This window comes from Chelon labrosus (genome assembly GCF_963514085.1).
Source record: "Chelon labrosus genome assembly, chromosome: 22".
Taxonomy (NCBI): Eukaryota; Metazoa; Chordata; class Actinopteri; order Mugiliformes; family Mugilidae; genus Chelon; species Chelon labrosus.
In genome coordinates, this window is record NC_140355.1 from 20,952,373 (window position 1) to 20,965,836 (window position 13,464).

General features: G+C 46.8%; 1 protein-coding gene across 1 annotated transcript; it reads right to left on the bottom strand.

Annotated features, from left to right (window-relative positions):
* Window positions 1-1,026: 1,026 nt before the first annotated feature.
* Window positions 1,027-13,098, bottom strand: lhx5 (LIM homeobox 5). The gene is made up of 5 exons (XM_084571719.1): window positions 12,914-13,098; window positions 10,690-10,913; window positions 9,518-9,795; window positions 6,863-7,028; window positions 1,027-2,086 (listed from the first exon to the last, which is right to left on the bottom strand). The coding sequence occupies exons 1-5, from the start codon at window positions 13,084-13,086 to the stop codon at window positions 1,737-1,739; spliced, it is 1,191 nt and encodes a 396-aa protein (XP_084427845.1). The 5' UTR covers window positions 13,087-13,098; the 3' UTR covers window positions 1,027-1,736.
* Window positions 13,099-13,464: the final 366 nt, after the last annotated feature.

Below are 13,464 nucleotides of genomic sequence, written 5' to 3' on the forward strand. Positions count from 1 at the left end.
GGCGTGTGTGTGTGTGTGTGTGTGTGTGACGGTGCAGGACAAGAAACACAGGTTTTCAAGTGGTAAGAGAAGGTTTTTATTACCAGTGCTATTTACATAGAAATAATACAGCCTTTCACCCCCGCCTCCCTCCCCCGTCCTCCCCCTTTTAAACTCACACACACACACATGCACACACTCACTCACCCACCCTCCCTCAACAATCATTCAGGAACACACACACTTTTTGTATCCAAGAACATCTCCCAGAAACAAGACATTCTTCCTAGATCTTAACACGACGTCCAAAGGAAACACAACTCATATCTGGTGAAAACACGTAGGGCTAACTCATCGTGGACGGACAGCAGTACAAGTGTTAGATGTGCGGTGAGACAGTGCTGAAAGAGTTCAAATTAGGGACTTTTTTCTTTTTTAGGAGCTTTTTGACTTCCCCTTCTTTTAATGTGGCGTCACAAATGGCTGGCTTTTCACCCGGCGGCGGCGGCGGCGGCGGAGGCGGCCCTGACGACACTCGGCCCCTGACCTGCTTCTAAAGGGGTCGACAGAATTAAGAGGAGCTCGCCCTCCGATGCACAAAGACGCTCCACCACGTCTCCACCCTCCGCCCCGGACTCCTCTGCTGACTCTGAGCTGAGACGAGGACCCCGAAATCCCCTTCCCCCTCCCTCCCTTCCACCCCCTCGCGGCCACTAGATGGCGACGCTCGCCTCGGGAGCAGGCAGCGGTAATGTCACAGATGTTGTCTGCCCCCTCTTTTGTTTTCTCTCTTTAGAGGAAGGAGACCTCAGCTGTTGAAGGACGTTCTCCATTATGGGTTCAATGTTCTTTTGAAAATCATTTCCATTAAAACATGTTTTTTTTTAAAAGGGACAGTGACAAAGGGAAGGTCAGGTGAAGCCGTGTGCGGAGCAGAACTATCAGGGCCGCCCCGATGGGTGTGAGATGTGTGTGTGTGGGTGCAAGTGGCTGCATAATTGTGTCCGTGTTCTGAATAATGGTATAGACATCCTTATTTTAAGCTATGATCAAGAGCACTTTCTTTTTTTGTGCATTAACGGACTTAAAGCCGAGGTGTGTGTGTGTGTGTGTGTGTGTGTGTGTGCTGGAGAAAGTCAGTGATTTGCAGCCTTTGATTCGACACAGCTTTTAAATGAGCATCGTTTTTTTTTTTGACTAAATGAATCTTGATTGCAGCACACGTGAGCGTGAATGAACATTAAAGCGTGTACGAACAAAAAAAACAAAAACCCTCCCGGTCCTTTGTCTCTGTTATACCGAGAGGAGTCAACTTAGCTGTGAACGGAGCAACAGAAGAATAATAATAATAATTAAAAAGAAAAGAAGGTGGTGAGAAATGAACAAACGTGTCCCCTTTGGCGTTTCTCTCCAACGTGCTCCTAGAGAATCAGAGGACGCCTTCGTTAACATCAAGGGGGGAAGGCGAGACGAAGCGTTTTTGCTGGGTGGAATCGCTTGTTCTTACTCTTTTCTTTTTGTTTTGTTTTTTTAAATCCGGGACGGGATCTGCTTTGGAGTGTCTACTGGGCAGCAAATATTACGTTTTCCTGCAAGCTATCCCATCCTTGCTTCCGTTTCTGTCAAAAATCAGATTTGAAAAACGTAGAAATCCGATCTCTTTTGTCGTCGTCGTTCGTGTTGTTGTTGTTGAATCGTCTCCTGAATGAACCGGGCTGCCGCTCAGCCCGGGTATGGTCCCTGCGTTTTTGTCCTCTCTACCAGGCTCCGGCCTCCCCCATCTCCTGGCCTTGGTGGGACATTGGCGCGCTGTAGCTGGAGTTACTCGCCAAGGAGAAAGGAGGGCTGGGTCCGCCCCCGTATGCCTCCCCCGGGACGGGCTGCAGGGAGCTGGGTAAGCCCGGCTCCGGGCTCGGGGTCTCCGCGTGGGAGATCATGTCCGTGAACCTTTGGTCGTCTGAAGGGTGGTGGCCCGAGCCCTCCATGGCTCCGGGTCCGGAGCCCAGAATGTAAGGAGACTCGGCCGGAGACTGGGCCTGCGAGGACGGGGGGCCGTGGGGGAAGAAGTCGTAGTTACTTCCTGGTCCGTAGTAGTCCCCTTGATATTCTGTGAAGGGACAGGAGAAGACACGGGGTTAGACCTTCTATCAAAGACATAAAACCTCAACAGTTCCCCCTGAGCAGTGTGCAGATATATATACACACACACACCTCCACCAGCACCTAAGTGGGGAAATTGATCATGTCCAATTTCCAAGCAGCCGCTCTCCAACAGCCTCATTTGAGTGTATAAACAACTCCACACCTCTCCACCTCAGTTCTCTCGCCTTTTACACACTGCATTCATCTCGCTCTCCCATTCAGCTCGCAGCCATGCGTGCGTGCGCCTCGATGGATTCCCCTGCTGAAACTTCTGGATCTGGATGAGGAATTCCAAAATGAGATTTCCAGCCTCCCTGCAGCCCTGCCAGGTCCCGGCGGCGGCGACGGTGGCGGTGGCGGCGTCTCTCTCTCTCTCTCTCTCTCTCTCTCTCTCTCTCTCGTCAGGTCTGGTGCCAGTTCCCAGCGCCGCCCCGCCCCTCGCCTCTACCTCGCTGAGCTCAGCTACAGGCCCCGGCTCTGCCTTAAGGCTCATTTAAGGAACCGCGGGACATAGACGCCGCAACCTACGTACGTAGCCTACGTCAGTCTGGATCTCTCTGTAATAACTCCACCCAAACACTAGGCGGCGCTGTGTCTTTTGTTTCTACTTCCTGCTTCACTGAAACTTTACCCTGCCAGGATTCAGTCCAGCTGAGGCTGCAACCACCACCATCGATTCAGGTCGATCATTATTTTTTCTCGTTAATCCATTTGTCTATAAAATCCAGCGGCGTGTTCGTCACAGTTTGGCGTCTCCTTATTTTGTCTCCTGAGACGTTTAAATCACAGCAAACTAAAGCAAATGCTCTGACAGAAGCCGGAGCTGTCGTTTCCATGTCTCTCTTTTGTCCCCCTCCATCCGGCGTCGCACCGGCTCCACCTCTTCAGTTCGTGCTTTCACCTTGACACCGCCGTGCCGCTGTGTTTTCATAAACTTTTATCACAGGGAATGTCTCTGAACTTGACGTGCGAGCAGCGGCGGCGGCGTTGGCGGCGGTGAAAGTTTGAGCCCACGCATGTTTTCATCGGTCGCGCAGCGCCGCCAGACGAGAAGCGTGTCAAAACACATTAGACCTGCTTCCGTGCAAGCGGGGACCGCCACCGTAGGAGCGTGCACATGTGTGCACCGCGCACGGAAAAATGTCTTCTGTAGTCTGTAGGTCGTTCTGGACACAAAAGCAAAATAAAGAGTCGGCAAGATTCCTCCTCAGGGGACCATGCAGTCTCGTTCATAAACCCTCCACGTCTTGTCTAATAGTTATCGGCCTAAAGTGTTGGACTGAACATCCAGCTGCATATCTATAACATCTAAAAGTGAAAAATGAATATATATCTGCAACTCCTTCACATTTAAAACTCCCTCCAGAGCCTGATTCCTCAGTTTTTTAAGATCTCTTCAAAGAGCTCGAGTTTTCACGTTAAACCAGCAGCTCGGACTAACAAACACTTCCCGGCTAACCTGCGACACCGATCAGACCTCGGAGAGCCTCGCGTTTGACGTCTGCATCTCATTTATTCCTCCGTACGGGGGATTTTGACGTCAGATATTAGAAAAACGTATCATGTATCTCCACAATGTCCCTGTTGTCTATTTTTTTTTTTCCTTCTCCAGCTTTGATAAAAAAAACTGCTTCTAAGATGTTCTGCAGAATCTGTTTGCCAATGCATGTTCCTGTTGAATGTTTAAAATGCAGCAGCCGTGCATGCACCTGAATTTAAATCCTGTGGTATTAGAGCATGGACATCGCAGACAGAACATGCTTTCAGAAGCTGGACTGATAACGGCAAAAGGTACCACGAGTGTTTGCGTTGTGTCCGTGCTGCGTACATATCCAGATCATCACCAAGCAACGGGCTAATGAACTTCTCCTGCAGGTTCTTGGAGCGGCTCCGTGTCTTCCGTATGATTCTTCTTCTTGCTAATACCAATAATTACACAACGGATATTCTTAGCTCTTAGCTCAGCCACAAAAACTCGACGCACGGAAAAGGTTAAACCGACTCCGTCCAGAGGGAACTAAATCCACCAGTCACTAGCCTGGCATGGAAAGACTCAGATCTTGTCTGAATGTGAGTTTGACTTTTTATTGTAAACTCAACTCATCATTAAAGATGGAACACATGGAGGAAAGGTTAACTGAGGAGGTTCAGAGGTATAAACATTTGAACGACTCGTCTTCCGCGAAATTTTGGCGAAGCTTTCAGTCGCCATTGTTGAAAGTGAAGCAGGAAGTAGAAACAAAAATTAACCTGACTGGCAAAGAAGACACAGCGCCGACTAGTGTTTGGGAGGAGTTGCTACAGAGCGAGCCAGACTGACGTAGGCTACGTACGTAGGTTACGGCGTCTATGTCCTGCAGAGGCATTTTATTATTCTGTCCATCACCACATAAAGCCCCGCCCACAGGGATGTGATTGGCTAAGTGCATAATCAACCAGAGCAGCCTGAGTTCCCAACGGAGAGACTCCAGACCACCTCAAAAACATGCATGGGAAAGTAAGTCTTGCTTCCAAGCTAATAAGTCCCAAATAAAATAGTCAAGCGCACAACTTTGGTTTTTAAACTGAGTGAGCTTTAGACCAGTTTCCATTTTTTATGCTGAGCTTTGAGCTAGCTCGTAGCTACCACAGAACGATCTGACAAAAAAGCAAAAAACAAAAAAAAAACAGCCGCTACATTCACTTGCACAATTATTCCTTCAACCCAACTACGTCACCGCTGACAAAAGTCTGGAAAATGATTTTTAAGAATATCACTATGAGCTGTTTATAGTTAAAGAAGCAGCTAAAAACGCTCTGATTCACCCGCTCGTCCGGCCACTCGCCTCCTGCACCGTTTGCATCCGTTACCGAGCCCCCGCCTCCCGCCTCCCCGCTCCTCGCCGCCTTCACACTCTCTGCTCCAGACTCCCTCAGTTAACGTCAAATCCAATTCTGCCTCGGCTCCACCTTGAACCGAGATCGATGGCAGGCTTTATCCCGCCGCCCCAGATGTTAGCGCTGGCATTTCTCCACTCCCGCCATATGTTCTTCTCCCTCCTGCTTCAGAGTAAACGGGGAGAACCGGGGCCTAACGGGTTAGACGTCAAGGAATGTGACGCCTAATTATAACGTCTACGTGTGTTCGCGGTTGCACGTGTTTTGTTTTTTTTGTTTTTTTTGTGGAACTTATCAAGAGAAACAATGAGAGCTGACACGAGTTTCACAAACATGCTAATTATTTTGATCTCGCATACGGGGCCCCTGCTAGCTCCTCGGCCGACCTTGAAAACAAGCTGCATCGGTGAGGGAGTCGAGGGCGGGTGTTGAGGGGAGTGTTAGCTCTGCAGACTATAATTACACTCGCACATGCAGATGCATCACACCACACACGGGCATCCCTAATTCTAAACAGTGTAAGGAGGCGGCGTGGCTCGGATAAAGGCGATGCAGGCTGGCGGCCGGAGCTGCCTCTGCCTCCGCTGCTGCCGCTGCTGCTGCTGCTGCACAAAAGGGTGTGAAAGGCAACGTGTGAAGAAAGCCAGAGAAAGGGAGGCGAGCGCGAGGGATGGAGGTTTTGTCCTCCGTCGTCGTTTCCTCCTCCCACTCCCCGCGTCGCAGCCTTGACGGCTCCGGCTTTATTGTGTCCTCAATGCCAAGGCCCCTTCAGGTAGACGCGCACGAGCCGCGCAGAAGCCTCGGCTTCCCGGGCCGTCCATCAAAAACAAACCGCTGATATACATGACAGGTGCATCTGGTTTATTCCTCCAGTTCAGCGCCGGGGAGGTTGTTATCTCCTCACCCACCTGCTATTGTCTCAAAAAATAGAAAATCCAGCCGTGTTGGGGGGTAACATCTCGCTTAAAAAGTAGATTTTATTGACAAGATTCACACTTTTCACAGAGATGCTGCTCTAGATTGCGTTCTGGCATTTAAAATAATTCATTTTCTCACGTTTCCCACACGCCACTATTCACTGACAACAAATACTTCTCTATTTTGACCTTCATCTAAACCAGCCACGCCATAAACGCTGCACGGATCTATTCACAGCTCGCACAACGTTCCACAAACTTTTTACAAATACATCCCGACATGTCAGCCTTTTGCCAGCATCCTGTTCAGAGTGCTTATCTTTTCAAACTTCACACACCTGCTATTCATTATATATAAAAAAAAACAAAAAAAAAACACTAATTAAATTTGTTTTGCTGCATCTCTTAAGGACAACTTTTCAGAAAGAGACCAGCGCCGTGATTTCTAAAAAGGGTCGCGAGGTTCAGCCCCAAACGCAGAATTTTCACAAATGCTGAAGTTTAAATAAACCGAGGTTTGTTTGTTTGTTTGTTTGTTTGTGGAGGAGCCTCGCCGGAGCGCGTTCCTTCCCGCCTGACGTTCATTCCGCGAGCTGTTTAACGAGTGACGGCGCAAACGGCTCTTTACGCGTTATTAACGCTCCTCTGTGAGCTGAAACAAGCCTGCAGAGTCTGCGTCTGGATCAGTTAAGGCCGCCCCCGAGGCTCAAATTAGGAGCTGATCGCTTCATCTCTGCACAAAAAAGACGAGCGGCTTAAAGAAAATGCATCCAAATAGACTGTAGAGGAGAGCAAATGTAATATTTTCTGTAGCTGATGCGTGCACGGAGGGCGAGACCAGGACCTGGATTATGTCTGCTGAAGAAAATACTGGAGCTGCTGATGCAGACGACTCAGAGACGCGGCGGGAGTGAAGTGAAGGTTTTGCAGCAGCGTCCGTCTCTTACCTCCGTAGTAACCGTAGGCCCCGGGTCCTAAGATGTCCGGATCCTCCAGCCTGCCCCCTAAGGGCCGCATCCTCCTCGGGCCCCTGAAGAAGGCGTGCCGCCGGGCCCCGAGAGCGCTCAGCTGCTTCATTCGTCGCTCTTTGGATCTTCTGTTCTGGAACCAAACCTGAAAATAAATAAAACAAGGACAGGGTGTTTTATTTTTGTGGTTACCAGCTGATTTAATCATTTTGTCTTTAGCCTGTTCCTCACCGTTCCACCAGTCACTAAACCTCCCTCCCTCCCTGCCAGATTCTAATCACAGTCACTACAAGATTCACATGGCTACATCTTGCACACACACACACAAAACGAACGGAGAACAGAATTGTACTCCGCTGCTTCCACGTCGGATCTGGAACGCCGTCATTAACTTTCCTTTGAGGGGCTTTCTTCTTTTTTTTTATTATTGAAAAAGCTGCAAAAACTATTCCTTCCTCGCAGACGATAAGGAGCCACTTGCTTCTGGCTCATCGTGATCCCAATTCTCTGCCAACCCCCCTGGATCCGCTCTGAACCGCATTCAGGGCGTCACAATCAGTCCTGGCCTCCGTTCATTAAGTTAATTGAGGTGTAAATTCCTGGAGCTCGGCTCGCGTGAGGGAAGGGAAAACGGCACGTGAACGTTTTTCTCCAGCTGAAATTACAACGTGCAGATGCTCAGATGCGAGTCTGGAAGCACAACAGATCTGAGACTAGATGACAGAATAAAAAGCCACTCGGTTAAAAATGAAAAGCGGTGCACACACTGGAAGGCCCCCCTCGGCGGAGGCTGAACTAAACGTCTGTGAAGCTGTAAATCGGAGCATCGCCGCGCTTAACTAAACTTTCTTTGAAGAGGGAACAAAGGAGGATTTGAAAATTGCCAAAAAAAAAAAAAAAAAAGAAACGCACGCCATATGGAAGAATGTCTTGTGCATCATAAGCACATAACACGTCTTGTTTCGCCTTTGCATCGCTGCTGCATAATGATGTATGTTCACACCGGGGCTCGGCTGCACCAGAGGCAGGATCCCACTGCGCCGCAGATTAACAAAAACACACACACACACACACACTTTACAACAACAAAAAAAAAAAACACCTAAAACCACTTAGGCTGTGCTCTCTGTGCTCCAGCGGCAAAGGCAACACCTGCTTATTGAGAACAATTGTCTAACTGTAGGGTACATTTTTATGGAAATGCTCTCGTTTCCCTTGAGAGAGCGTTGCTTAGGGATTACATACACATGCTGGAGAAGCAGCGTGGCTCGCAGGGCTCCCCGCGTTGAGAGCTGTGGTATTTAACACACACTGAACGAGGAGGGAGATGACGAAACGGAGCCTCCATTTTGGCTCGGAGGCAAGGGGTGGAGGACGGGAGGACGGGAGGATGGGAGGACGGGAGGAGGGGGAGAGATCACAGACGGAGTAATGGACTGACTTATTGACTGGCAGCCTGATTGACTGACTGATTGATTGATTGACTGACTGATCCACACACACACACACATATATATATATATATATATATATAAAACACGCCTTGTATATAACACAAGAGGAGACGCCAGAGGAAACAGGCTGCAAGTGAGTAAGAGCAGAGAGGTGGGAAAGGGGAGGGTGGTATGTAAATCTGTGAAATCAGCGATAATTACAGCGAGCGCACAAAAAGCCACATCACAGTTGGCAGAGACGGTGCTAATCATCCTGACACAGTCTGCACCCAGACGCCGAGTCTCTCTCTCTCTCTCTCTCTGTGTGTTTGTGTTTGTGTATATGTGTCGGAGGATGAAAAAGGCAGACAGGGAGGGAAGGAAGAGGGGGGTGGGAGCGAGTGAGGCGGGGCGGGGAGGAAGAGAAAGGTCCAAAACAGAGCACGCTGGCGTTATACTGCACAACATGTTTGTTGTATGTGTGTGTGGAGGGATGGAGGGAGGATGGAGGATGGAGGGAGGATGGAGGGAGGATGGAGGGGAGGGGGGGTCGTGTCTGGTGTGCCAAGGCCTGACCTATCACTAATTTCACGGCTGTTATTGGTGAAATAAAACCAGCGTCCTGTACAAAATAAATCAAATATAGAGAGAAATTTAAAGGTGGCAAATAGGAAATTATTTTAAAAAATAAAAATGTGAGGATGCATTTAATAGAAGTGGTGCACATATATATATTTGTTTTTAATATATATATATATTTAATTTTGAATTAATTTTAATTATAATATGTGTGATTTTAAGGCACCACGTTGCCTCCAAGTGTTTTTTATTTTTTATTTTTTCCTGTTTCTTCTTTATTTTTTGAGGTGAACCTGGATATAAAACTGACCCACTCTGCCTTTGTTCCAGACACTTATCATCATTTTACTCGTTATTACTTAAAAAAACAGTTGACACACAGCCTGGGAGCCCGCACCATTTAAATCTGGATCTATATCCTGCTAATAGTCCGCGCAGCGTTTTGACATTCCTCCAACAGATAATGAGGCCTTCAATTAAACGTCCGCGCATTTCGGTAAAATTAAAAGGTAATTCCACTGATTTATAAGCCGTCATTTATCTCTAATTCGTCTCTGTCCGTCTCAGATCCTCCCCCCCCAGCGCGGCCGCAGAGACTGTTTCTTTTTTCTTTTTACTTTACCTGGATGACGCGCATGTTTAGTCCCGTTTCCTGCGCCAGCTGTTCTCGGATGTGCCGGGTCGGTTTCGGCGTGGCGACAAACGCCGCCTTTAACGTTTCCAGCTGCTTGGCCTTGATGGTGGTCCGGGGCCCCCGCCGCTTGGTGCCGGAGTTCTGCTCCTCGTTCTCAATATTGTTCGTTTCCTTATCTGAGGACGTTGAATTGTCCGTCTCCTTTATGTCCTCCTGCATCGGGTCCTGCAGATCCGGCGATAAACTCCTATCTGTACACGACGACACTGGAGGAGGGAGAAAACAAACAAGAGGAAGGTCACGATCCGAAATGTCAAGGAGGAAGAGGAGGAGGTGGGGGGTGGGGGCGTGAGGTGGTAGGGCTCCTGCTTTAATTGGGCCTGGAGATGCGCAGCGGCGACGCATTATTGCGCGTAAAATAAACCCCCAAACAAAATCTGTTGTGGATGAGATTTATATATATTTTTTTACATCCAATATTTCTCTTTTATTTTTATTTTTTAAATATATTTCATTTTTATTTTTTGCAGATTTTGTATAGAAATAATATCTGAAACAAGCAGAAAAAAATAGAAATGGAAACGATATTTCGCAGTAAAAGCGGAAATTACAAACAAACCAAGAACAAAAACAGCTCTATGTGAAGATGTAAATAAAAATAAAACGTATTTAAGTAGGAGATGAGAACACACACACACAAAAAATAATAATAATAAAAGCAAGGAGCGTGACATCTCCGGTCCACGGGCTGTGGAGTGGAGAGGGTCTGCTGTCCTCATGAGCTTTTGATAAGGATGAATAGACAGAAAGAGGAGCAGCACGCACGGCCAGACTCATCCCCAGCGGACCCTGGCCTACAATAGCAGAAAGCTATTGTTCTGTGGAGGTAAATATTGAAACTATTCATCTCGCATGGTCGTTGTGAAATGCTCTCCACGGACGGATGAAAAGCGCTTAAACAAAAAAAAAAAAAAAAAAAAAGCAGCAGATCTTCCAGGAAAACCTCCAACCCTTGTTTTTCTTTTGTCCCCCTCGAAGGCCGGTTTATTGATCTGATAAGGAGGTTTTTTATATATACATAATAACTAACATGGTCACAATGATGTACACATATATATTTGCTTTTTGAAGTAAGGTCCCATTGTCATCGCTTCTCTTACCTGAGTTCAGGTTGACCTCCTTGATGGCCCCGGAGCTCAAATAATCTTCTTTGCACACGAACTTGTTTTCGTCTATCACGTACAGTTCCTCCCCCGTGGACAGCTGCTTGTTACACACCATGCAGGTGAAGCAGTTCAGGTGGAACACCTTGCTGCGGGCTTTGCGGACCAGATCGTTTGGTGAGATGCCCTGCAAGCAGCCTGCGCATTTTGTGCCAAAGCGCCTGGATGAAAAACAACGAAACAAAAAAATACAGAGATTTTATTTTTTATTTTTTTAAACAAAGATAATATAATGGCTTGATTATTACCCACACAGTTTCAAATTCTTAATTTTTAGATGCACATATCAGTGATAATAAAAAGGAATAATAAATGTTGTTAGGAATAAATAAATGAGTTCTGCTCAGTTCAATTTTGCGTAATTACGCATGGGATAAAAATATCCAAAAATATAATAATAATAATAATAATAATAATAATAATAATAATAATAATAATAATTTAGATTAAAATGTTATTTTATTTTAAGCATGTTTAAATATTTTAGTCTTAAGTATCTGGTAAATAAAAAGCCAAAATAAACCGAACAACGAATAAAACATGTCTGTATTTTTCTATCACAGCATTACTGATGGAGATGGAGTCATTAAAGAAGACTCCTAAAGGTGGAGATAGAATTATTATATATTTTTTTGTGTGTGATGGAGGTGCTCTGACAATAACCCCACGCACAAAACGTATTAGTGACAATCAACACATTGTAGCCAAGGATATATTATAGGATTAAGCAGAGTGGGAGCATCTTAGCGTGAAAATCTTCTCTTAATCCATATTCACCCGCTTAAATACTGGGGTGGGAAGACTCATCAATTTGATACACAAATAGGAGCCCAAATAAATTCAGCAGGAGGATTCCCCCCTTTATCCTGGTTTGACGGCGTTGGATCGGCGAGGACGCGGAGAGGAGGAGAGGTGGAAAGGTGGAGAGAAATATATTTATATATATTTTCTTTGGTTGGTTTCTCACCTGCACTTGTATTCCAGTTTGAGCAGATGTTCGAGGCTCACACTGGGCCCCCTTTACCTGGATTTTTAGAGAGGGAGGGAGGGGGGTGGGTGCTTAAGCCTTTGGCTGAGAGCAAGCACTCTTTTTTTTATTTTTTTTGTGGAGCATTGTTTTAACACTAATGTAGTCTTGTCTCCCCATTTGCAATGGTATCGCTCCACTGTCCCCCCCCCCCCCCCCCCTTTCTCATGCATGGCCAAGCCTCCCCCCCTCCCAGGGAAAGGGCACAACTCTACTTACACAACAAATGGACACATTAGGGTGATTACTGTTTCGCCTGGCTAATGGCTGCCCATTTAAATCCAGCGCTTGATGGGACCTGCGGTAATATGATGGTCAAGGCCGCGCGAGGCCAATAACAGCCCGTCCCGACAAAGGGCTGATGTGTCTTACATGTCATTAGACAATTTGGGGGAAAATAACGGGACGCACACACAAATGAAAATGATGCTAAGAGAGTGAGACGGGACAAACAAGGGCTTCACTTATCACTCAATTACCTGGAACACTTTTGGGGGGAATTGGGAACCGGTTAATAGCCCGATGGCTGTTTGGAAAAGTGTTTGTGTCTGGAGCTGGGAATAGATTATTATTATTATTATTATTATTTTCTTGAATGCTAAACGCAGGATGCACGTGGATGCGGAATAAAATGAAACTGAAGCTGTGCTGTCTTTTATTGTGGAGGCCCTGTGTTTGCTGAAAGGCCACACGGTTCATATAGGTGCGTCTGATTTCACAATAATCCTCCACAAAGACAATTAAAATCTCATATTTTGAATTGAACTGCGAGTCAAGATATATTTTATATTTATTCTGAATAAAAAAAAATATATTTATTCTTTTAAATTTCAGCTCTTACAAGTGGCCTGGTCTGATTTAACCCGTGACCTGTTCAAAGCAGAGACGTTTAGGAGTTTATAAGGCAGAATATTAGAGGTTATATTTTTCTTAATGTCTATTTTATTTACACTTGTTGTTTTTTTTTTCCTAATTTAATATTTAATCCACAGATTATTCTTCGTTTTAGCTGTGCCGTTATGGAGCCTTTTCTCGTGAGTGCTGGAATCAGAGCAGAGTTTTGAAGGCTTGTCTCCAGGCTGTCTGTCTGTCTGTCTCTCTGTCTCTGTCTGTCTGTCTCTGTCTGTCTGTTACCTGAAAAAGTCCATTTTGCAATAGAGCTTCCCGTCCCTGGAGAAGCACTTCTCGGTGAGGTTGCAGTTGCACTCGCAGCACTGCACGCACTTGGCGTGCCAGGCTCGGTCCAGCACGTTGAGGAGGAACCGGTCCAGGATGGGCCGTTCGCACCCGGCACAGTGGACCATCATGTCGGCGGCCTGCTGCAGGACGCCGAGTGCCGACCTTCCCGCACGGACTGCGCTGCTCGGACCTGGGCAACCCGGGTCTACGCGGAACAACGTCTTGGCTCCGGGACGTGCGCTGTCAGGCGAAAAAAATAAAAAATAAAAAAAAAATACTGGAGGAGCCTCTCGGTGAAAGGCGGCGGAGTGACAGTCCGCGGGAACCGTTATAGTCCTGGTCCTGTTCGGCTGCACTCCTGCTACTTGTCACAATCCACAATCCAAGAGGAGAGGAGGAGAAATCTCAGCTGCGCCAGCTGATGGTCTGCGTAATGGACAAACCGGGCATCCTTCCTCACAGTCCCACACTTAAAACATCATTATTCTAGCGGCTTTATTTCTAAT